The 26,697-nt window shown below is 38.0% G+C and overlaps 1 protein-coding gene across 1 annotated transcript in view; it reads right to left on the minus strand.

The window, feature by feature from the left end:
* Positions 1-4,835: 4,835 nt before the first annotated feature.
* The window catches only part of slc8a4a (solute carrier family 8 member 4a), a 60,600-nt gene continuing 38,738 nt past the window's right edge, over positions 4,836-26,697 (minus strand). Inside the window, exons 5-9 of the mRNA XM_039693848.2 lie at positions 13,631-13,737; positions 12,400-12,524; positions 12,004-12,103; positions 10,870-11,142; positions 4,836-9,457 (exon numbers count right to left, since the gene is read on the minus strand). Of these exons, the coding sequence (XP_039549782.1) occupies positions 9,078-9,457; positions 10,870-11,142; positions 12,004-12,103; positions 12,400-12,524; positions 13,631-13,737 (985 nt within the window). The 3' untranslated portion in view covers positions 4,836-9,077. The remainder of the gene's footprint in view (positions 9,458-10,869; positions 11,143-12,003; positions 12,104-12,399; positions 12,525-13,630; positions 13,738-26,697) is intronic.

A 26,697-nucleotide genomic window follows, 5' to 3' on the forward strand; every position in this document is an offset into this window, starting at 1 on the left:
CCCTTTCGTTTTGTTTTTTTGTTTTTTGTGGGAAAAAATACGTTTCTCCAATCTTCTTGAAACTCTGGATTCTGATAGAGGGTCATGAGACTTAGACCTGAGTGCAAAAATGGAGGCTCTACACCCTTCCACACTAGAGATATTGAGATATTTATAATGGCATACATGCTACGTGGGATCTCGATATCTGAGCTCTGGAAGGGTCTAGAGCCTCCATTTTTGCACTCAAGTCTAAGTCCCATGGCCCTCTATCAAAATTCAGAGTTTCAAGAAGATCAGAACAACTCAAAATTTCGACCCGAAAAAAAAAAAAACGACAGTGGTACCCCTTTCGTTTTTTTTTTTTTTTGGGAAAAAATAAGTTTCTCCAATCTTCTTAAAACTCTGGATTCTGATAGAGGGCCATGAGACTTAAACCTGAGTGCAAAAATGGAGGCTTTAGACCCTTCCAAAGCTGAGATATCGAATCTCAAAATTTCGACCCGAAAAAAAAACGACAGTGGTACCCCTTACGGTTTTTTTTTTTTTTGGGCGAAAAATGAAGTGTCTCCAATCTTCTCAAAACTCTGGATTCTGATAGAGGGCCATGAGTCTTAAACCTGAGTGCAAAAATGGAGGCTCTAGACCCTTCCAGAGCTGAGATATCGAATCTCAAAATTTCGACCCGAAAAAAAAACGACAGTGGTACCCCTTACGTTTTTTTGGGGGGGCGAAAAATGAAGTGTCTCCAATCTTCTCAAAACTCTGGAGTCTGATAGAGGGCCATGAGACTTAAACCTGAGTGCAAAAATGGAGGCTCTAGACCCTTCCAGAGCTGAGATATCGAAACTCAAAAATTCGACCCCCAAAAAAAACGACAGTGGTACCCCTTTCGTTTTTTTTTTTTGGGCCAAAAATGAAGTGTCTCCAATCTTCTCAAAACTCTGGATTCTGATAGAGGGCCATGAGTCTTAAATCTGAGTGCAAAAATGGAGGCTCTAGACCCTTCCAGAGCTGAGATATCGAATCTTAAAATTTCGACCCGAAAAAAAAACGACAGTGGTACCCCTTTCGTTTTTTTTTTTGGGTGAAAAATTAAGTTTCTCCAATCTTCTCAAAACTCTGGATTCTGATAGAGGGCCATGAGACTTAAACCTGAGTGCAAAAATGGAGGCTCTAGACCCTTCCAGAGATGAGATATCGAAACTCAAAAATTCGACCCCCCCAAAAAAACGACAGTGGTACCCCTTACGTTTTTTTTTTTGGGGTGAAAAATGAAGTTTCTCCAATCTTCTCAAAACTCTGGATTCTGATAGACGGCCACGAGTCTTAAATCTGAGTGCAAAAATGGAGGCTCTAGACCCTTCCAGAGCTGAGATATCAAATCTCAAAATTTCGACCCGAAAAAAAAAAAGACAGTGGTACCCCTTTCGTTTTTTTTGGGGGGTAAAAAATGAAGTTTTTCCAATCTTCTCAAAACTCTGGATTCTGATAGAGGGCCATGAGACTTAAACCTGAGTGCAAAAATGGAGGCTCTAGACCCTTCCAGAGCTGAGATATCGAAACTCAAAAATTCGACCCCCCAAAAAAAACGACAGTGGTACCCCTTTCGTTTTTTTTTTTTGGGTGAAAAATGAAGTTTCTCCAATCTTCTCAAAACTCTGGATTCTGATAGAGGGCCATGAGACTTTAACCTGAGTGCAAAAATGGAGGCTCTAGACCCTTCCAGAGTTGAGATATCGAATCTCAAAATTTCGACCCGAAAAAAAAACGACAGTGGAACCCCTTACGTTTTTTTTTTTTGGGCGAAAAATGAAGTGTCTCCAATCTTCTCAAAACTCTGGATTCTGATAGAGGGCCATGAGTCTTAAATCTGAGTGCAAAAATGGAGGCTCTAGACCCTTCCAGAGCTGAGATATCGAAACTCAAAAATTCGACCCCCCAAAAAAAACGACAGTGGTACCCCTTTCGTTTTTTTTTTTTGGGTGAAAAATGAAGTTTCTCCAATCTTCTCAAAACTCTGGATTCTGATAGAGGGCAATGAGACTTCAACCTGAGTGCAAAAATGGAGGCTATAGACCCTTCCAGAGCTGAGATATAGAATCTCAAAAATTCGACCCCCCAAAAAAAACGACAGTGGTACCCCTTATGTTTTTTTTGGGGGGCGAAAAATGAAGTGTCTCCAATCTTCTCAAAACTCCGGATTCTGATAGAGGGCCATGAGACTTAAACCTGAGTGCAAAAATGGAGGCTCTAGACCCTTCCAGAGCTGAGATATCGAATCTCAAAATTTCGACCCGAAAAAAAAACGACAGTGGTACCCCTTACGTTTTTTTTTTTGGGCGAAAAATGAAGTGTCTCCAATCTTCTCAAAACTCTGGATTCTGATAGAGGGCCATGTGTCTTAAACCTGAGTGCAAAAATGGAGGCTCTAGACCCTTCCAGAGCTGAGATATCGAAACTCAAAAAATTCGACCCCCCCAAAAAAAACGTCAGTGGTACACCTTTCGTTTTTTTTGGGGGCGAAAAATGAAGTGTCTCCAATCTTCTCAAAACTCTGGATTCTGATAGACGGCCATGAGACTTAAGCCTGAGTGCAAAAATGGAGGCTCTAGACCCTTCCAGAGCTCAGATATCAAAACTCAAAATTTCAAACCAAAAAAAAAACCACAGTGGTACCCCTTTCGCTTTTTTTTTTCGGGCGAAAAGTGAAGTTTCTCCAATCTTCTCGAAACTCTGGATTCTGATAGAGGACCATGAGACTTAAACCTGAGTGCAAAAATGGAGGCTCTAGACCCTTCCAGAGCTGAGATATCGAGATCCCACGTAGCATGTATGCCATTATAAATATCTCAATATCTCTGCTCTGGATGGGTCTAGAGCCTCCATTTTTGCGCTCAAGTCTAAGTCTCATGGCCCTCTATCAGAATCCAGTGTTTCAAGAAGATCAAAGCAACTCAAAATTTCGACCCGAAAAAAAAACGACAGTGGTACCCCTTTCGTTTTTTTTTTTTTTGTGGGAAAAAATAAGTTTCTTATAGAGGGCCATGGGACTTAGACCTGAGTGAAAAAATGGAGGCTTTTATGGACTGCAGGCTTTAAAGTAGGTGAAATGCTCCAGAAGTTAAAAAAAAAAAGGCTGACATGTGATGTCCATTGTAATTGACACAGGGTCTGAATGGGTTAAAATAGAACATTTCAAAATAAGATCTAAAACATGCATACTGAAAATAAAGTTACAGAAGACAGAATATAACAGATCAATAAGATCAATTAATAGTTAAAATATATATTTATTTATTTATTTACAGTTGAAGGGAAATCACTAGGGAAATTTCAGCAGTCTTATTACACACATTTTTCTTCTTGTGGTCCAGTTCTAGAGCAAACTCATCTGCAGTAGTACTTTTGCTCTGCCTACAAGTAGATGCTTGTCAGAATGTTTTTTTCTTGTAGTTCTTGAGCAAAACAAATAAGAGCATGTTATATTGATTTTACATCTCATATTCTTTCTCCCATAAACTTGCTAAGGTTGTTTGTCGCTCTTCAAATGAACAGGATTTTAAAAAAAAGTTCGTAAGTTCTGCCAGGAAGACTCAATTGTTACGTCATTTTTTTACCTTCTCATCTATCCAATCGCGTTCTAATACGTGAAGTATAAAAGATCTATACTTACACTCGTCTGAGTTCGCAGATGCTGGTGCTTCCACTTACCACTATCCTCCCCACCTCCACCAAGACGGTCTTCCCTCCATCCTTCCCACCACCACCAGGCTGGTCCCTTCCAATACCCCAAGGGGGGTCGGCTACGGCCCTGCCTTCATCTTCAGGCAGGAAATGCAGAATCCATACCCTCGGACGGTGAGTTACGGACGGGGCCTACACCAAAGAACTTTATTGCATATATTGCTTGCTGGACTGTTAATAAAATGCATAATAGTACAGAATGCTCTCTCCCGAGTCTTTCTGGTAGAAGTTATTTTCCACCTGATCTTCCCCTATGGGGGTTTCGGTTGTGTTGTTCTGTACTTGCAATTTACATTCTCCACAATATCCTCCATTTCTTTTCATCTAATGACTGCTTTCTAATACTGTGCTGTTCATCGGCCTGCACGGGGATAGGACAGAGTCAGGAGCAATCTGTCAAACATTCTGGAGAACGCAAAAGCTTGAAAAGAATATCACCATTCAGGCATTGATTTGTTAAGGGGGCCTTTCGTTGTCACTCAGAGTTCTGTCGAATGACGATGAATGGGGTTTAGCTAACATTTCCCATGCCCCAAAAATGTACATTTCTATGAATTAATTAACCAATATTGAGTGTTCACGGGATGAACCGAGTAATTGGTTGTAATGTTAATGTAGCTACATCAAATTAACTGATCCAAATATTCATAATCAATAACAAGTTATGATTGATTATTAATATTTCATAGAGCTAGTTTGCTACAAACAAAAGTACTTTTAAAAAAAGAGTTATAAAGTCTGTTAGTAATATACAATTCCAACTTTAATGTACTCAGTAATAAATTAAATAAGAAACAAAGTTTTACGCATTACAAACAGAGACTCATTCTCCATCTTTTGGCAAAATACTGTAGTTTCCCTTCACATTACAGCTTTAATGAGTTCACATTAAAATCACACCTTTTCTCCCTCACACACTTTTAGATAAAACATTGAGAACATACATTATTTTGTTGTTATTGTTATAATGATGATGATGATAAAGTACTCTATGCAGCACTTGATTTTTTTTTTTACCCAAAATATAAATTTGTCTCAGTACAGAACAGATCTCAAGACAATAATAGTGTCATATAACTAACAAACACTTGGCTTTTTTAAAAAAAAACAAAAAAAACAAAGTCTTTTAAAACAGTAATTTATCAAATAGCAATACATACAAAACCAAACACTTAATTTCTTTTGTAAATATTTCAATGTTTGTGGTTAAAGAGAAATGCAATAGTATGAGACGAATGCACACACACACACACACACACACACACACACACACACACAGAAAAGACATGCTTTAAGATCGAAGTATCACAAGAGAGCACATGTGACACCAGGACTCTCACACCACACAAGCACTCTGACACACAAGAGTCAAACGAGCATGCTTTGATGGACTATGAATATTAGATATTCAAGGTCATTTTGTTTATGCCAGGGTATTTGGGGCTGTTGTGACTGATTTATGATCAAATAACAGTGGATGAGCATGGAAACACATTTCAACATTTTAAATTATTTACTTGTCCTCATGTTTAATGTTATTTTGATTCCCACTAACTTTAATTGTATTGAAAAAAGGCCATGAGAAGGCCATAAAGGTTTTTTAACTACATGAAGGTGAAATTATTCTTTTAAGTGTGCGTCTACACATCTTCTGTTATATGATCATAGATCCGTCACAATGTTTTAGGCCAAGTCCTCGAAAAAATGGTCCTTCCCGGTCCACATAAAAAGATTTTCTAGAGGGATATGCATATGGTAATTTCCTTCAAGGTTATCCACAGGCTGCTGAGCAATAAACAGGGATTCACCACCATAATCCTCTATAGTTTGATGCAGCTATGACGGCTACGTTTGAATATGTTTACCCTATTAAAATCAATCACTGCTCTGCTCTCCACAAAGCAAAACACTCATATTGATATGAGGCAATACTCTAAGGGGCCATTTAAGTTTTTTTTTTTTATTGTCCTTGAATTCGGGTGGAACTTTTAAGTTAATTTACCCTGTGCGGCCAGATAAAAGGAGAAAGATGAGAGTGACCTTATAAAGTAATTACAAACCAACTCATCCACCCTAGAGCACGGACACCAGACAACATGATAGAAAGACAGAAGACATCGCCTAGCAACAAGAAGCACTAAAAATACATCACTCTGTGCTTTTTTTAGTCTGGTATCATTGGAATGTATAAATACACATATGAAGGTATAAATGCGGACCGTATGTACATCGGTTTCGCCGACTGTTGCGTCACGCATTGCATGAGAAAGTAAGCAGAACACTTTGCCATAGAGGCTGACTGTAGATTTGTTGGACCTCTATGTTCTATCTTTCACGAAAATGGAGTGCTACAGCAGCCCAGCCTCTTTTAAACCAATGGTATCGTCATAACAGATAGCACCCTTTTAAGTGGTGCATTTGGCCATTGGCATCATTATAAATCAAGTAATGGGACTGTGCATTCCCTCTTATCATATTTCAGAAAGCTCTTTAAAAAGACTTTTATTTAGTGCATTAAAACGGAATGCTCTGTTCTACTGGGGCCCTTAATTTGGAGCAACACCAGACTTTCCTAAAGCTATAACTTTCCATTTCCTATAGCATGTGTCCCAGGTCGGGCCAAGCAGATGGCTGATAGCTGAGAAAATGGGGACACATTAAACCCTTGTAAACAATTATGTAATATCTGCAAACTGAAACCCATAATCACTGTATCACTTAGCAAAGAGGAGTGAGAGAGAGAAAGAGAGAGTGTGTGATGGGCTAACTAAGCTAGTTTAACTCCTGGCTAACTGGAAATGAAACATGTCTCATTAGTTACGGAGCAGATGGAGGACACTGAATAAAGAGAGCGAACTGAAATTTAAATAGAATCATATCTATTATACATTAACCACGCACAAATTAGGCAGCGGCAATGCTATCAGGAGAGGTAAGCGCTTGGATAATTGGATACGGCTCTGGATTAATGTGGCAAAGGTGAGGGGCTCACATTTCACAGGTAAAATGCTCATGCTGTGCATGAACAATAAATAAACTCACTTGACTACAGTGTAAACTCAGTGACTGACTATATGGCCTGGAGACATTGTGCTGTTGATATCAAGGCACCCATGTTGTGTTCACACACAACCACATGAAGCAATGCCTTTGATAGCGAATAGAGCTTGACACAGTGAACATAGTTCGGCACGACAGGACAGTCTGCTCTCTCACAGCATGATTTAGGACCAACATTATGAGAACGAATGTACCACATGGTCATGGAAGCTGCACCCATTTGTGGATTAATGGATGATGGGAAAAGATTTCGAAGCTCACAGGATGAGAGCCTGAAACTCCTGAGTGTGGCAGTGACGGACACAAAATTCATATAAAATTCAACACTTTCATACGTTAAGACACTCATATTCATATACAAAGACTTTGAACACTGCTTGACAGATTAGCACACAACACTCTAATCCACTGCACTCGTCCTTTCGAGCTCTCATACAGTACACACACAGCCTACAATATTTCCCCACACAATACGTAGTTGGTAATAATAAATATCAATAAATATCACATGAATAAACACTAACACCTTGGTTCTTATGTCAATGTCACCATTAAACTATTTGTTTTGGTCTCCATTCAACTTCTACCACTAATGTTGTGCCATGCAAAATTTGTACCTCTTCTCGTTTTGTTCACGTTCAACAAAAATAGCCAGAAAGGCTTGAAAACACAAATCTTTCTTTTCTTCAGTAGCTTCCATTAACTTTCAGTAGCATGTAATGATAAAAAGAAATGAATAAATAAAAACACCAGCTTTACGACACCAGTATTTGACATAAAAAAGTAGATGTTAAAACCAACCCGATCTCACGAGAATTCGTACGAATTTTACGAGGTGGCTAATTCGTACGACCTCACTCGTACAAATTAGAACGTTTTTGCTAAATCGTACATATTTTACGAATTGGCCAATTCGTATGAATTCGTACGAATGACCTACCCCTGACCCCGCCCCTAAACCTACCCATCACGTGGGTTTGGACAAATCGTAGGAATTCATACGAGTGAGGTTGTATGGATTAGCCACTTTTTAAATCACTCGTACGAATTCGTATGAATTGGTCGTGAGATAGCGTAGGTTGTCAGGGGAGGGGTCATTTATAAACAAGGTGTGGTATATATAATATTGGGGTGGGCCCACACTAAAGAATTGTGGACTGAGTCGAAGTTGAGAAAGAGTGTGGTGAACATAGTGATGGGTCAGGATGAGAGGCAAAAATGTGTGGTATTGATAATGTAGGGAGGAGTGAATAGGCTGTTTGTTGTGTTGGGAGAGGGGTCATATGTACAGTAAATAAGATGTGGCATAGATAGTTTGGGGTGGAGCAGAGATGGAGAAGGCATATCACATGTAGGGGGAAGGGTCATATGTAAATAAGGTGTGGTAATATTGGGGTGGGGCCAGAGATGAAAACGGTGTTGCACAGGTAGTGTAGTCAGTGGGTGGAGTCAGAAGTGAATAGGGTGTGGTGTTTGTAGTGATAGGGAAGGGTCAGAGGTGGGGGACGGGGCCATTGGTCAAAAAGTGCAGTATACAGTAAGTAGTGCTAGGGCGGGGTCAATGATGACAAATCTGCAGTATAGAAAACACCGAGGCAAGGTTAGTAGTCAGGAAGTTGAATTATTATTGGGGGAGAGGTCAAAGTAGGTATAGGTAGGTATCATTGTGTGTGGGGCAGAGTCAGTTTGGGAAGGCTCAGCCCTCGCCGCATCACTTGAGCTGAAATTATAGTTGTGAGAAATGAAAGGTGCTAGTGTGGTGTGAAGGTCTATGTGGAGCTGCAGAAACAGGTGAGAGAAGACACATGAAACAGAGTGTTCATGTCTTAAGGGTAGGTAGAGGTGTGAAGCATTCCCAAATCTCTGCAGTGGGAACGAGTCAATCGACTGCGACTGGGAGGATTTCTGAGAGAACATCTAAGTGAGGCAATAAAGGACCATCCTTGGGAAAAAGCAGCACTGAAGCAAGAAAAGCGCTGAGGGGGCCCTCTGGAGAGTGTTCTGGAGAGTGTTGCTGTCTGAATATCCAGGTGGTGGCAGACACCATGTAAGAGAAATCCATCTATAAAGAGAAGCTGTGCATGAAACCACACAGCCTCTATGATCCTTCACTGACACTCATCTCGATATCCACATCAGTGTGAGCGAAAGGATGCAAGTTCAATTTCAGCGATGATAATTACCAGTAAAAACAGATGTAAACACTAATTTTTGACTTCTCATATACACAAAAGCAGAGAGGAAGAATGACGGGGGTTGTACAGTGGAGTACATCTTTCTTGTGATCTTTCTCAGAAGCCAGGCACATGGCAGTAAGCCTCCAGCGAGGACAGCATGATGTAGATGAGCCACATCATGAAGAAAAGGAACACGGTGAGCAGCTTGGCGGTTCGCGGGCCCCCCAGCTCACCCCCAGATACAGTGGGCCGGCGGCGGTACAGTAGAGTCACAACACACAGCAGTGCCATGATGGTGAAGAGGGTGACGGAGAACGCCAGCGACCCGGGCGGGACCATGAATTGTTTGCCTTGACTGTTCCAGTACACGGCAGCGATGGTCCACGCCACTCCGATACCCAGGAAGACGTTAACTGCATTACTACCCGTCACATTTCCAATGGATGCGTCGGCGTATTGGTCCTGGATGGCTGCCACCTTGCTGGCAAATGTGTCTGGAGAGAGCAAAAGAAAAGTCAGAGAGAGAAAGATGGTGAGAACTGGAAGAGCCCCAGAGGAGCATTTTAATGAAAGACGTTGTTCTTTCATAGTTCAGGACAGTACTTCTTAACGCGGTTCCTGGAAACACACCAACTAACAAATAAACTTCCTAACACACCTGATTCAGCTCATCAGTAGAGACTTCAAGACCTAAAATAGATGGGTCAAGAGAGAGACATCCAAAATGTTTACTATTGATGTTCCTTCAGGAACCGGGATGGGAATCAGACTGGTCGCAATTATGTTTACTTGAAGTATTAACTTTGTCTCGAATTTTTCTCCTAAAACGCCCGTATGAGAAATAAAAATAAAAACAAATGAGATCATTGTTGACCTACTAAGAGTATAGATGTACTATGTGATAAAATGAATGTTAGCAATTTGGCCTGGGAAGAACTTGTTGAAAAATATCGGACTTTTGATTGTAGACTGATTGTAAATCTGAGCAAAGTTATTGACCTCTTCTGAAACTCTAGAGAGATAAATATGAGATTACAAGTGTCTTTTTCTTAGAAGAAATATCTGACAGTAAAGATGGGCAATAGACAGGTTAAACCAATATACTGTTAACAAAAGAAAATGAAAAAGTGTTTTATTGGAGTTATGAATTTGAGTTTTCAGTCTAACTTGAAAGTGATGTGGTAAATGTCCACAGAAAAGCAATAATGGCAAGAAAACCTCTTTCTATTGAGTAAGCTACATTAAAAAAAAAAATCACAGCGCAGGCAGCGTTGTTTGATTAAAAACAAATTAATCTTATGAACTAGTTATTTTAGTCAATCATTCAAGAAGACCCACATACCAAGGAGTTACCAATTCTTTACCAAATGAACTCGATTCACAACAAATTTGTGAAAGTGTTAAGTCAAATTGCAAATATCGTATATCATATATTAAAACATATTTTGAAGAATATGGGTAACCAAACTATTTTTTTGGTGAACTATCCCTTTAATCTCACTGTCTAAAAGAAACAACTGAGATCTTTCAAATGGATCTTTTCATTATGCGTGTTGGAGCTCGAGGATGGTTTGACATAGAGAGCTTGAGTATTTGCAGAATCATTCCATCCAGTCTATTGTGGCTAATTCCAAGGCAAACACACAGATCCCTTGCTGCTCCAGAGCAAATCATGTCCTCTAATTAGTCCACATTATTAAACAGTCTAAAACCACAGCACGCGCAGAAAAGCTGACATTAACGACAGTAACGACATTTTAATAGTACAGTATGAATATTTGATGGAATACTTGATTCTGATTAATTGATCTGGTTAATCATCATGGCATTCAGGTTTTGTACATTATCCCTTACTAATCAACTGCATGCTATTGGAAGGACATCTGATACACAAATAAACACTCACCAGGCACAGATGTACCCAGGGCCACAAACACCACAGCTGTGACTGAGTCCTTCAGGCCAACTGTACAACCAAAGTGAGAAGCCAGATCTCCAGTGAGAGCAGTTAGGGCCCCGATGAGCGTGATGGAGACAATAAAGCAGGCCCAGCCGTTCCAGTACTCCGTGGGTGGAACGAATGCAAACAGAACCTTCCAGAAAACCGTCAGGAAGTGCATGATGTAATCAAAGCATGAGGGCAAGCGTTCCTCCCCGCTCTCCTCCTCATCATCGTCACCTATGGAGGTAAGCAAAAGTATATAACACTCAGGTTGCTCGATAATAGCAAAATTTGTTATGGCAATTTTGTCAGTATAATATATATATATATATATATATATATATATATATATATATATATAATTAAACAAAAAAATATGTAAAAAAATATTAAAATATTTACAAATTGAAATAAATTAGACTGTTATATATACAAAAAAAAAAAACAAGAGCATCATTGTGAAATTAGGAACACAATATTTTGTTTTTATCTCAATTGTCTTGTTTTCATAATTGTCAGAAGCAAAAATCATAATTGAAAATAAAATTTGATTAAATGCCCAGCAGTCTGGAACAAAGTAAAATAGGGGTAAAAATTAATAAGAATTCAGGCAAATAAAAGTTTCGGATTTCGAAGATAATTTTATGCCTCGCTCCACACATAACTGTTTACTGAAAAAAATGGAAGGATTTTCTTTTAGACCATTTTTACTCAGAAATTGCTAGTAAATTTCAGAAATAATTACAAAGAAACATCGAGCACTGAAATAAATGTGATTTTTTTATGTAAAAAATTAAATTAAGCACTTAAATAATAAATGTGACATTTTCACGTAAAATTAAACTAATAATCCCATAATAATCTAATCCAATAATTTTTGTTTTATTTACAACTTCAAAAAATGTTTTCTTACGGTGTACACCTAACATTTAATAACTCCTGCCTTGCTGAGATTGAGTCACGTCCCACAGAAGATTCACATTCAGTGTGGTCAAACAAATTGGTTGTTGCTGGCAAGGTTTTATAAAAATCATTTGTTTGAATATAAATCAGTTGTGTGGTCCACAGGCTTCTATTTAAACACAGAAAGACACTGACCTGCACTGACAGTCACAGCGCTGACAAACTGTTCTCTCCAGCTACTGCTGCCCACCACCAGCGCCAGGTTAGTCTTCTTTATTAGCTTGTCGACAGTATTCTGCAAAAACACACAAATACACATACAACACCAAGAAGATAAATCAAACCGAAACTCACAAAAATGTGTCCTGGTAGTAGACAAGATTTAATAGTTTAGTTTGTATTGCATTCAAATGGCTGCGGATAATCTTAGCGGGAGTAACACAGTGTTTCCACCCCAAATCTCTTCTGAATCCCTGAGCTACTTGACCCCTGTGACCTCCAGTATTGGGAAGGAGGAGGTAAGGAATCAGATAAATTGAATGCGAGAAACTGAGCAGAGCTATATTGTTTTTCCTTATTCACAGGATTTACCTTAAACTCATAGGATTCCTCTATGACCACCTCCATTTTGGTGTGCTCTCCCAGACTCGGGCACCCCATCTTGGCCACCTCCTCTTCCTCAGCCACCACAGCCGGTTTGTTATCGTTAGAGTCCCCTGTCAGCAGAAGACACATCGAACATCTGAGATGTGTAGAGTTTGCACATGTACTACAAACTAAAAGTTCATGAACATTAAACTAACACAAACAGAACGTGACTTTTTTTTTTGCTCCAAAAAAACTGTATTCAGATTAGATTTTTTATTTCTTACTGTTACAAACTAAGGCTGTAAATCAGTGTTGTTTTATCATCATTAAAATATTATTATCGTTTTTATTTTATTTTAATATTTTATTTTTTTATTTTTAAGTCTTATTTTAAAAATCTAACCACATGGTCTAAAATGATTCAGGATGGGAAAATGATAACTGCGTAAGGCTGAAAACTAGCAAAAAACCCTTGTATTGTGCCTGGTGTATGATAGGGATTTTAATATTTAACATTCATATTAAATTTAAATATGTATTTGTATTGTAATATAAATATTCAAATGTTTAAAATGTTTTTAAAAATGACTGCGTTAAAAACATATTTTATTTCTGTTACCTTTGAAAGCTCCAAAAAGTTATTTTTGTGAGAAAAAAAACTATTAAATAAATGTCTTATTGAAAAAATGACTGAACTAAATTGTGGATGAATAGTGAACAAGAATACTGCATATAAATGCATCACAACTATTTAGTGAATTTATCCCTTTGTGTTTACTATAATCAGTTGCAATGTATCATGTTGTAGTAGCGCTATATATAAGCAGGAAACAAACACATCACTTGTATTCTAGAGAAGCGTTGAAGAGACGTTGAGATCCTGTAACAGTACAGCAATTTGAAGAGAATGGGGATTAACATTAAATTAAAGCAGTTAGAACATAATTAACGAGTAGAAATGGCCTAGAGATATTGCTTCAACATGGCCGCTTGCACTGCGACCAGTTACGGCCTGTTCCTACTCTCCTACTATAACAATCACTGTCTGCCAAAAGACCACAATCCACTGCCTGCCATTATTCGCACAAAGAAACCTTTCAATCAAATCTGTTCCTGAATTATTCAGGGATAGATGTGAAAGCTATTAATACAATATTAAACAGAGACCCCAATCTGTATTCTAATACAAAACCATAGAACTATGCAGATGGATGTCAAAAGGAGATCCACTGACCATGTTTCTGCCCGATCTCCAACAGCACCGGCTCCGCTAGGTGGATGGTGAAGGTTTTGTTCTTCTCATACTCCTCATCGTCAATGACCTTCACCTCCAGGATCTTCCTGCGTTGGACAAAGACAGAAAAAATTTGTAAATCAAAGTTGACAGTGGCAGGAAAAACTACCTAAAATTGTTAAAGCTGATTATTAAGAAACATTGGTATAGCTATACAGCAGCAGCCATTGACAAAGATTTGACAAAGAGCTGAGAAAAGGCAGTGGAAGAAAGGGGTTCATTCAAGCAGAATGGTTTTCTGTGTAAATCGTTCATAAAACCATTCTTGTGTAGATTGTCACTTTCAGTTCAATGCAACAATTGATGAAGGAATGGATTAATGAATGATTTACATCTAAATTCGTTCTGAACCCCAAAGAGAGTATGTAACATTCCCTAATATTAATTGAATGAACGATTTTTGAAAAAAGGAAATGAAAATGTATGTAGTGGGCATTTTGAGTTTCCTGCATTATAGAAAAGCACAAAAGCAGAAGAGCTGATTCCTTCAGAGAGGCAGAAACATGCATCAGACGGGGCTGCGGTACAATGTTATTGTGGTTAGGAAGCAGGTGGTTAGCCGTGGCAAATCGCCATTTGTCATTATTAGCAATTAGAACACTCAGAACATGGTTGATTAGCACTGTCTACAGGAAAGCTTTACAACAGCAACAAGGAGAGAATTTAATTAATTTAGCAACAAAAAAAAAAGATGGTGGCACTTAATCACCACAGTAGGCCTATATGATTTTGTGGTAACCATGGCTGTAGGCAGGGTTTTAGAAATACTGAGGTCAAAACTAAGCTTGCTTGAGGGTTTGAGCGCCCCAGAAAAAAATGTAGATTCCCTTGATCAACAAAATGTGAAAGATTGGATAACAATAGCCATGTCAAACCATGTCAGTCTTTTTCATTTCCGTCTGTGTCAGTGAAATTTCACAATTTCATGAAAAAAAAAAAAAAAAAAAAAAAAAAAAAAAAAAATCGCATTTGGGTTTGGAATGACAATTATGGTAAATGTAATCAGAATAAAAAGGTGAACTATCCCTTTAGACACCTATATAAATTAAAAAAGGAGACATGCATATTAAGACTATAGACATCTCAGGTGAGTTAAACTGCAGATTCAGTGCAGAAACTGAAAAAAGAGATAAGAAAATGAGTTTTGTCTGCGTGTAATCCAGTCTAATCCTGGATATGAGGACAGAGAGGTGAACTGATCTCAAGACTGTTTGGGAAAGAGCTCATGGATAATGACAAAGGCAAGGGACAGGTTCGTTAGGCATGTTCAGGTATATCTGCATTTAATGTGTAAACACGTTCCCGCTGCTGTTTTGTACAGTAATCCCTCTATTACATGTTAGCACTAATCCTCTCTCTGCCCACTTCTCTGTGCTTTGCAGTATTCATTGGCCAGGCGTGTGTGTAATTAAATTCATTAGGACTTGTTCTTTATTAATTAGCCCACCGTGCTTATCTTGCATGATTCTAACACGTGCATGCCTCAGCACATCCCATTACCCATTTTTGGATTTTTTTCTCTGTATCTGCAGTTCTCCTGACTACATCCCAATGACCCTGTAAACATCTTGTCTACAATATATTGTGTGGCACTGGCAGTGTCAAGCTCAAAAATATGAAATACAAGGAAAAGAAAAAAATAGTGTTGGAAATAAGCAGTCGCATCATGATTTACAAGAAGGAGAAAGTTCAAGATTTCTGCCAGTTTGTGCCACTGAACATAAAAAATGTAAAAATGACTAACAGCTCCATTAATAATATGTTATCAATATAATATACAGACACAGCAATAATTACATATAAAAATATTTAAAAATAGTACACAATCAAAAATGAAAGTAATATTTAAATATTACTTTTAAATATTACTTTTAATTAATATTTAAAACCTCTAAAAACATTAAAAATGCTTGCTACGGATGCAAAAAACGCAGAAAATTTAACCTGATTCAATTTTTTTTTTATGACGGACGAAAATTTCAGCGGCATTGTGTAAACGTGATAGACACAACATAAGGTTGTATCTATTTTTTATTTTTAAGTCTTTTTAACAATCTAACCGCATGGTCTAAAATGATTCAGGATGTGAAAATGATAACTGCGTAGGGCTGAAAATTAGCAAAAAAACACTTGTATTGTAAGCCCCTAGTAATTTTAATATTTAACATTCATATTAAAGTTAAATTTAAGTCTTTCATCTAATATTTATATTGTAATATAAATATTCAAATGTTTAAAATGTTTTTAAAAATTACTGCGTTAAAAACATGTTTCATTTCAGTTACCTTTGAAAGCCCCAAAACGTTTTTTTTTGTGAGAAAAAACTATTAAATAAATGTCTTTGTGAAAAAATTACTGAAATAAATTGTGGATGAATAGTGAACAAGAATACTGCATATAAATGCATCACAACTATTTAGTGAATTCATCCCTTTGTGTTTATTATAATCAGTGTAGTAAAAAAAAGTAAAAAAAACACAAAAAATGCTTGCTACGGATGCGAAAAACGCAGAAAATGTAACCCGATTCGAATTTTTTTATGACGGACGAAAATTTCAGCGGCATTGTGTAAACGTGATAAGGTCGTATCTATTTTTTAACGTGCAAAAATTTCTGACTCAATGTGCAAGGACCTTTACTGACCCCAAACCTTCAAAAGGCAGTATACATAAAATAAAATGTGGTTAGATTTAATTCAGATGTAAATTGATTAATACTTCACAGCGTTTACAGCAGCAATTATAATGCGATCAAGTGTAAAGATGGTTCTATCAGAAAGACTCGGGAGATAAAATGATATAGCAAGCATATATTTATTAACAGCTCGGCAAGCATGAATTTATAAAGTTCTTTGGCGTAGGCCCCGTCCTTAGCGAGCAATGCGAGGGTAGCGGAATCTGCATGTCCTGCCTAAAGATGAAGGCGGGGGCATAGCCGACCCCTCTGGAGGTAAAGGAACGGACCATCCTGGTGGGGGTGGGGAGGATGAAGGGGAAGCTACCATCTTGGAGGTGGTTGGGGAGGATGGAGGTAATGTAAGTACCAATCTTTTATACTGTGAGTGTTAGCACGATTGGTTAGAAGTAAGGTTATACATGACGCACTGATTGAGTCTTCCTAGCAGAATGTATGCTAAAGCTTTCATTTCTTGTGAGATTAAAATGTTTTTTTTTTTTATTCTGGTTGCTTTGGCCTGGATGTTGGAGATAAAAAGATCCACACAAACAGCAGGATAAGGACGGATAACGGAATGCAGAAAGCAATTAACCATGATGCCAGGCATACACAGCAGCGTCATCTCTGTGACCAGGTAACTTCACCCCACATGCTAGCTCTCAGCTGTAATTAGATCCATTACTCACTGAGGCAAACACTCCCCACCAAAGAAAGAGACAGATGTGCATAAACAAAAAAATCAACAAGGGACCTTAACGCGGTCTGAAACTCACACAGCTGCTCACTTCCAAAACCTATCTTCACACTCACATGCACAGCCTGTATGTATGCTAGCAGGCATGAATACACACACTACAGCCATTCAGCAAGCACTGTTGTCATGGGTGAAATTCACAAATTTACACACAGCCACACATATGGTGTCAACTCAATAATAAGTGAGCACATTAACAGCGTTTGCAATAAAAATATTCGCTCCGTGCACTGGGCTCTCTCAAGCTGAAGAGGGTCATTATGGAGCACGTGTGGGCAGCGGAGAGCGCAGGAGGCGGAACATTAAAAGCTCAGTTTGAAATGAGTCATTAAAAGCAGCTTCAGCAGCGCGGCGCAGGTAAGATTCTCATGCATTCGCACAGTAAGGCGAGCGCATTAGGCAGGTGTACACACTGCATTGTGTAGGACACTGAATTATGGGGTTGGCATGGCAACAGGTAGCTAGAGTGCGGGGAATGATAAAAGTATAGGCCTTAGGCAAATGAAAGACAGAGACGGAGTCAGGGAGGAGGAGGAGGAGGGAGAAGTAGCGAGATGGTGGCAAAGTTAAAAGGGAGGAGGGCTTACATTTAGAAACAGAAATAGAAAGGTGAGGCTGATAAAACAGCGGCCTGTTTTCTTAAATGAACGTTAACGCATTCACGTTCTGAAAGTTAGACACAGGGGTCCAAACTATCAAAGGAACCACTGTAAGCATAAATGAGGAAGATCAATCTCGCTTTCATTCTCTCTGAAAAATATATACACACACATTCACACAAACAGAATGCTTCACAAATTCATGAGACTGGGGCGAAGAAAAGAGACAGCAGAAAACACAAGGAAAAGCTCTATCATGCGTTCAGATAGATGTAGATGAAGAGAGACACAAGTGCAGCTGGAGAGAGATAAAGGAAAGGAAGAGGAAAACACATTACAGGGATAGTTACATCTGATGCCGTTCCATAAGGAGCAAAAAAGAAGCAGTTTTGGTTGCTTTTTTCCATGCAAATGCAATGTATAGAGACTAGAGCCAGACCGATATATCGGCATTTTCCAAACTATCGGTATCTATATCGGTATCTATCGTTATCTATTGCTAAATTATGGCTCATCATAGACTAGCTAACTACAAAGCTAGCTAATGCCACTATCATCAGTGGACGACCGCTAACATTAACATTAATGAGCTTGGAAACCAACAAACTTTTTCTGCCTAAGTAAAGTAATGATTACAGTATTTATAACTAGCATATCTCTAGTTACAGTCCCTGAATTGTAAAATGTAAGTTAGACTTGTGAGTAGTGAAAATTTAGACATAGAGAAAAAGTATCAAACGTATCTTGTGCAGAAAAGTTAGCTTTTCTTTTACACGTGTGTGAAATCCAACGACGCCAAGTGTGCGTTGCAGACTGTCGTTCTGTAATGGATTTAGAATCGCTAAATAGTAGGTTTTAGAAGGCAGGCAGCAACTGATGATTGAAAATGGTTTGATGTAGCTTGATGGAAAGAATTTAAAAAGTGCAGGTAAGTTTATAAGGCAATGTAGGGACTAATTATTATTTTATTTATCAGAACTTTAATATATTTTGATGTTCCTCTGTTCTGTTGTGACAATAAAAGAAACAAGTTTCTTTTTAAAATGCTTTATCATATTATTTTAGTTAAAACTCATAAATAACTACAAATAACTTTGTTAGGGAAATCTGTTAATGTTTTGCTGCGCGTTTCTGAAAAAATAAATAAATAAATAAAAATATCAGCCGATATATCGGAATATCGGATTTTAAAACCCAAAAATATTTCTATCGGTATCGGCCTTCAAAATCCTTTATCAGTCGGTCTCTAATAGAGACTTTTAGGTTTCGTAAAAGTGGTCCATAGGACACCTGCACTGCATTTCAAGGGGCCTCATTTATAAAATGTGTACACACGGATTTGAACTTAGAGTGTGCTCTAAGTGTGCTCAACAATTTGTCAATCTTTCTATTACTGTATTTTATTTTTATCATAATTTTTATTTTTCATTATTTCTTATTTTTTTATTCTAAACTGTTTTAATTATTCTGATTTCTTTTGATTATTTTAATTTCTTCTATGTAAAGCACTTTGAATTGCCATTGTGTATGAAATGTGCTATATAAATAAACTTGCCTTGCCTTGCCTTGCCTATTACATTTTTCAATGCAGAAGTAAACTATTTCCTGTTAATATGCGTGACTTCCAATTCATTAGTAAATAGGTAAATAAAGGACTAGAATAATAGCAACAACCAGAGTGATTCCAATTGTGTGAATACATTTAAATAACATGATAAACATCCATTTGCAACATCAAGCTGCATTTTTTTTTTTTGTGCAGCTAAAATAACTGGAATCGAACGAGACCGGAAGCCTCACACATTCAAGTAACAAATGGCAGCACCCGAACTTATGTTAAACACAAGGTGAATTTGTGCAGCAAAATCTCATTGGTTCAAAATCCTTAACTTGACATTGGCTGAGACTGCCACATTGCTTGTTGTGTACAGATAAATGGCTTCTCATTGGCCGCATTTCAAGTGTGACCATTAATGCATAACACCATGATTTTTCTGCTGGTAATTTACAACACAAAGCTCTTGAACTCATTTCTCACCAAGGCCAGCACAGCGAGAGCTGCTCAGAAAGTGTGCCAGACACTAATGAGAGGTTAAAAATGAATGATTGTACTAAAAAAACACACTCAGTAAATGTTTGTCAGCACCTAACAAAGGCAGTGGGGTGTCATGGCTTTCTGCTTCCATAAATACTTGACTGCTCTGATCAGACCCTTGAGAAATTCTGTCTGTCTCTCTCTCTGATCCCCCTTCTCCCCTCCTCCTTTGCGTCACAGTTCGATGTCTTTGATGTGCGCTTTAATGAAGCGCAGCTGGATTAGCCACCACTCCAGATGCTAGCTGCTATATATTAGCATGCTTATCTCTCCTTTCCTATGCCTGATATCTGTGAAACGTTCACGTCCACACTGCTGATGAGAGCATGCCTCTTTGGTCTCATGAAATTATCAATTACAAGGAACGAGTCTAGATGGTACGTATTCATCCTTTTCCCTCATGCTACATCTCCGTTTTTCGTTTTCCATCACTCTACAGGTCTGATTAGATCATCTGTTGCACTCATTCATTAACTATTGATTGTGTTCATCCCTGATCTTAATCTTCACCACACTAGCTTTGCTTTTGGCCTTGGTTTTGTTGTGGGAAGGCATTGGGATATCTAGCTTTAATGAATATAAGTGACTGGTGTTGTAGATGAGCTTATCATGTCTGTGCAACGCCAGCATGGTTGATTTACCTCAGAGAAACAAAATGGAGAATTTCAGAGGTTAAGGGATTCTGTCTTTATTAAGGGAGATTGGCACAGCACTTACAACTGTAAGGTTCAGGTTTTTCTGTCAAGGCCTTGAGGCTAAGATGCTGTAATCATTCTGTGGATTCTTTCGAGGGGAGATTTTTGAGAGAAATTTAAGGAAAATGTATCCTATTCAGATGGTTGTTTCTACCTATGACCAGTGCTTAATTTTAGCTGGATCCTGTTCCTGAAAATGTCAGATTTGTGTGCTATGTTTTTAAATGATCCGGGATTAGCAAGTGCATTACATTATGGCAGTACTTAACAGTTGCTATTGGCCCTCAACAATTTCTTTATTTTCATTTTTTTTATCAATCAGATTTCTTAAAGCTACACTGTGTGATTTTTACCCCCATCTAGTGGTGAAAAGGTATATGACCATCCAGTGAATATTAGTTTCTGTTCCTCTCAGTTCCGATTTCGTTTTAGCTCCTACGGTGGCCAATGTAGTCCAAGATTAACATGGCTTCCAGTTAGGGCTGTCGCGATAACCGCAATATTGCAGTACCGCGCTTCTGACAGGTCAACCGCAGAGGATTGCACGTAACCGCAGCAACCGCGATATTCACGTTTTTTTTTATAAGGCTTCTTCTTGTTTTGAACTTCATGCATGTGTATTGAATGCTAAACAAGTTCATAATGATAACAACAAGACTGTTTATCTTAGTGATGTGTAGCCTACAGAGGCTTCACACAGAAAGTGAATGAGAGAGATCTGCAGAGCGCGTGCGATTACCTGCGTCTGTCTTTGAAGTCGTGAAAAGGTTGCCGTGTCAAAGGAAAGCGAAATATTTGTCGTATCATCAAGCTTCACGTCACGGGTATTTTCCACAAATGCGCGTCAGCAGCAGCGCTGGTCAGAATCCCACAGCGCGAGGAAGCCGCAGAAAATAATATCACAGAGTCACGCATTGAATCAATGCCATATTGGTCTCTAATAAGTGAAGCATCAGCTTCCGCGTTACCCATGCGACGCATTGCTGATCAGCTGAGCCTTGAAAAGTGGAACAAAGTTAAAATCAAAGTTATAAATAATAACATCTTGTTTTAATTACATCTCTTTTAACGAATCAGCTTCTTTGAACGTGTTCGTTGAATGAACGGTTCAAAGTCCGTTGTCATAACAATATGCACGCTGAGTGAAAGCCTTTCAATCATGCTTTCAATGCGCATATAGACGCTGTTTAGTTTCGGTTATTGGTTAAATGACCTCGTTTTTGTCCACATCGTAAACTTTATTTATATAGCAACAAATACTTATAAATTAAATAAATAAATGGCGGTAATACCGCATATCGCGCTATTGAGCCACTCAACATTACCGCAAGGGAAATTCCATAACCGCGACAGCCCTACTTCCAGTTCGACCTCGTTCATGAGTGTTAACTCAAACATAAACGCGAAAGGCGAAGCTTGAATTAACGGGTATGTCCCTCTTTGGCTAATGTACTTTCAAGATGGAGGGGCAACATGGCGACCGACATTAGAACCCTTTACCCGTATGTATTTTCAATGGCATATTATACACTCACGAGAATACTTTATTACTTGAATGAAGTAAATATACATTAATGAGCACATATATTTTTGAAAGAACTTAGTGTTTTTAGCTAAGAATAAACTAAAAGAGTTACACAGTGTGGCTTTAAGTTCAAAATCAGTCTCTTGGTTGATGCTTACTGCTTATTGTTTTGCGCAAAGTGAGTTCTGATCAAAATAGCGGGAGACACAAGCAATGGGTGTTAGATCAGTTATAATTAAACATAATGACATTGCCGGTGAGAGGATATCACTGATCAACTGAATGATATTTGGACTCAATGACAGAACACGTGAAAGAATAATACACTAGGGTGTTGGGACGTGCAGAAACTTATAGTTGTGCCATCACCGTTTAGTGACATCATTGTATGTTCTGAGGAAACTGAAGTTGTATAGTCAATGTTGGTCACAGCGCACAGTGCGGAATTGTTTTGGATAATTTACAAATTAAGCACTGCCTATAACCATATTCACTCTTTTTGGCAGCACCATCATATGAACAGGAAGACATCCCTCAGGGCCACAGTTCTCTGTGTTAGACAAATCTCAGTGTCAGTGGTGAGATTTCTTCCTTTTTTTAGTTCTGTTTTTCAGTTCACATTCACCTCAAACAATCTCCTTGTATTGGCAGATTGTAACTTGGACAAAAGATGAAAAAGCTGATGCAAAATACTAATAATTATTTCATAATAATAATTCAATAAACTCAATGATTATGATTTCTAATAATCATTCTAATATGCTGATTTGCTGTTCAAGAAACATTATTATTATTAATGTTGAAAAACAGTTGTGCTGCTTAATATTTTTGTGGAAACCGTGGTAAATTCTTTATAGGATTTTTTGATAGAAATTTGAAACAACCTGAAACTTTTGAACAGTAGCCTATATTTGTTACATTAAAAACAAAACAAATAAACTAAAATAAAGGTGAATTTAGGCATCACAACACGATATAGACAGTCTACATTTTGAATATATGTTCCTTCTGTAATGTGCTATTAAAAGTCTAAACTGTTGGTATTAAAAAAAATAAGTGCTCATAATAATGGAGGAAATACTTCTGGGATGTTAGACAGTCCCTGAAAAACTAGTTAAAGAATTGAGGTCTGAGAGTTTGTGGTCTGAGTTTGCCACAAAACAGTAACATTAATAAGGTTGTTTTACTTTTTAACTCAATAAAATATTAACACACAAACACACAGCCCAGCCATTCTTACACATACACAGAAACTCACATCAACATGCTCTTAAACAGAAAGCCCTTAAAAGAGCACTTAGACCCAATAATCTAAATCTTAAAATAGTTCAAAAATATGTACAGTAATATGACCAGATAACTAATAATATTATAAAATAAAGCAAACAAAAAAGGTAACACTTTAGTTTAGTGTCAAATTCTCACTATTAAGTTGCATATTAGCATGCATACTAGAATATTGGCAGCACATATTAATGCCTTATTTTGCATGATCATATTCTATATCCCTTAATCCTACCCAATACCTAAACTTAACAACTACCTTACAACTAATAAGCTGTAATTGAGTTTATTGAGGCAAAAGTCGTAGTTCATAGTTAGTTAGAATTGGACATTAAACTAAAGTGTGTCTAAAAAAAACAAACACTTTCCAGCCAATAACTGTTGTTTTTATTTGTGCGTTTAATTGTCTACGTTGAATAAGTTCTAGACATGAGGTAAATACCCAACAATTCAATATAATTACCACATGTCAGTGAAGGAAATTCTTTTTAATATTATTTGGGTCTAAAACACATTGAAATGGTTGCAGAAAAATAGATCCCTTTCATCATTTGGTTTTAAAGTAGCATAGAGAACATTTGAGAATTGTATAACAATATTGCATGCTGCTTATTAAGAACTAAGAGAGAGAGAGAGAGAGAGAGAGAGAGAGAGAGAGAGAGAGAGAGAGAGAGAGAGAGAGAGAGAGAGAGAGAGAGAGAGGGGCTTTGGGGATCATCTCAGTTACAGAGACAAAACTTATAATTACAGGAGGAGTGTGTGTGTGAGAGAGAGAGATCTGAGATATGATAAGATGAAGAATGTAATTAATTTTCGCACAGTTCTCTCTCTTTCACTGGAATCATATACTCCTGTAATCCCTAATTGTTTAACTTAAACCATGTGGGCGAAAGCCAGACGGGGCACAGAAAGAGCATGAATATTAAAAAAAAAAAGGGAGGTGGGGTAGTTGCAAGAGTTAATGTCTATCCATCTATCATTGTTTTCTTTCCTGCCTAGTATTACAGGAAAATGTAAATCACACACATCTGTGGGTGAGTGAGGCCGCATTATGGTGTCTAAGACTCTATAAGATGCTGGAAATGGGGACAGCTATATAAATAACCGCATGAGGCGGGCATATCTATTTTCACCGGGCAGTCTCACCACAGAATTGCACTTTATTGGTGGATTGTATGCAAATACATGCAGCACGTTATGAGATTCATTCCGTTTCGGCTTCAGCGTGAATCTGCCTTAATCTCTTCCTTGTTTTCTGAAAATGATCCTGCATCACAGTGGCCTGGAAGAACAGAAACTTCAAAGTTCATGCTTACAGGCTCAAAAGAACCTGCGATGAAATTAAGATGATATGCGATGGAATAGTTTATATTTGACACATGACATACAAGACACAGCAGAGACGAATGGACGTGTTTGAAAACTTGCAGTTTTAAATGTTGATGGAATTTTTTAAAACTGGTGCTTTGGTGACCAGATTTATTACGCATTAAAGGGGAGATGAATTGAGAAATCAGATTTTCCTTGAGCTTTTGACATCAAGAGGTCATCATATTATAAGAATATCCTGTACGTTTCAGAACTGAAAACGTCCTTGTTAGTCCAATAAAAGCTTTTATTGACACCAGGCTCAGCAAACGACTCGTTTTTCAAAGTGGGGAACAATGACGACAAAGAGGATAAAACACCACCCCGCAGAAGAAGATCAACGCCTACTTCAACACGGCCGGTTTAGCCCCGCCCACCAATTCAAGCATTACACGCATAGCTAAATAACATAGGCCTACCTCGTGATGACAAACCGGATCGAGCTACCGAGCAATACAAAATATCGTGCAGTGCCTGGTTGTGGAAGAAGACAATCGCTGCATAAGCGTCCTCTGGATTCCAATAGGACTGCATGGTTAAACTTTATTTTTAATGACGTTCCAGCTGATGAGGGTAAAACATTGTCCGTTTGTTCGCTTCATTTCACTGAGGATTGCTTTGTAAACAAGAAACAGGTGAAAACTGGATTTGCAGACCAATTAAGATTAAAAAACAGTGCTGTGCCTTCTATATTGGATCCAACAGGAATGGTGCAACACACGGACTCTCGTTGGACGTTTTCATAACACCGACAAGTGAGTTGAAACTCGTAGTATGCTAAACTGTTCTCCACTCACAGCAGTGGGCGTTTACTTCCAAGTCTTCAATGCGAGACGCACATAAAAACCTGTTAGCTAGGCTCAAAACTAGGGTAGAAAATAGCCTATTACTAATTCATTTCGATGTTTCTGCATTCAAAAACCAAGCAAACGTCATAAGTTGACCTCAGACAAGTATATAAAAAATTTTTTAAAAGCCAGTTCATGACCCCTTTAAACTGGAATGTATATAGGCCTACTCTGAGATTATATAGTTTGCACTACCATTAAAAAGTACATTTCTACTTTTATTCAGCAAAGATGCAAGAATTGAAAATAAGAAGTGAAATTCAATGCAAAGAAGTGAAAATATTTACAATCTTCCAAAAAATTTTTTCGACTAAACGCTGTTATTTTGAGCTTTCTATTCATCAAAAAAAACCTATAAAAGTTTGTTTTCACAAATGTTTTCAACATTGATATTAATAAGAAATGTTTCTTGAGCAGAAAATTCACAAATTCAATGCCAATTTGCTCTTGGCATAAGGCTACAAATGGTGCTGCTGGTTTATCACAGCAAAAGCCAAAATTACAGCATTGTCCGTTCATTGTTTATAGCAATCTAACAGAATAAAAAATAAAAACTAATCGCAACAGTCGGCATATCTGTTCACCCTATATAAGAATGTGTTTTGTACAAACACCCCTTAGTCGATTTTTAAATAAAAATGTTTGCTAAATACATAAAAAAATATATTTTTTGTCAAACACGGTAATAATCCCTATGTGTGCAAAAGCATTTCATAACATAACAGCACTATGGCTCCCAGCTGAGAGGTATTAACCTAATTAAAGTATTTGTGTCTTATGTTTGTGTATGTCAGTGCCTGTCTGTCTTTGCAGCTTAAAGCAGCACCAGTGGCCTGAGACGGACGCCAGTCCCCAGTCGCTCATTACAAGCTTCTGTGAACCGCATCACAGCACACCGCACCGCATTTCATTTCTGCACCGCAGGTTTAATGCGCACATGGAGGGTAGCCACCAGGGAAAAACAAATAATGCTGGATAAACAACTGCGTCGAAGAGCGAAGGATGCACAACAGTGTGACTCTGTTTCTCGCGTTGGCACGTACCCTTGGTGTCATAGAGGCCCAGCCAACGCACTGACACAAAAAGCATTTTTGTGCGCTAAATAGATACGTGGGTGTCGAGATGTGTTTTGAAGCGAGAGTGGGCTACTGTGGGCGAACATG

Source organism: Pimephales promelas, chromosome 19 (assembly GCF_988280905.1).
Source record: "Pimephales promelas chromosome 19, fPimPro1.hap1.1, whole genome shotgun sequence".
Lineage (NCBI taxonomy): Eukaryota > Metazoa > Chordata > Actinopteri > Cypriniformes > Leuciscidae > Pimephales > Pimephales promelas.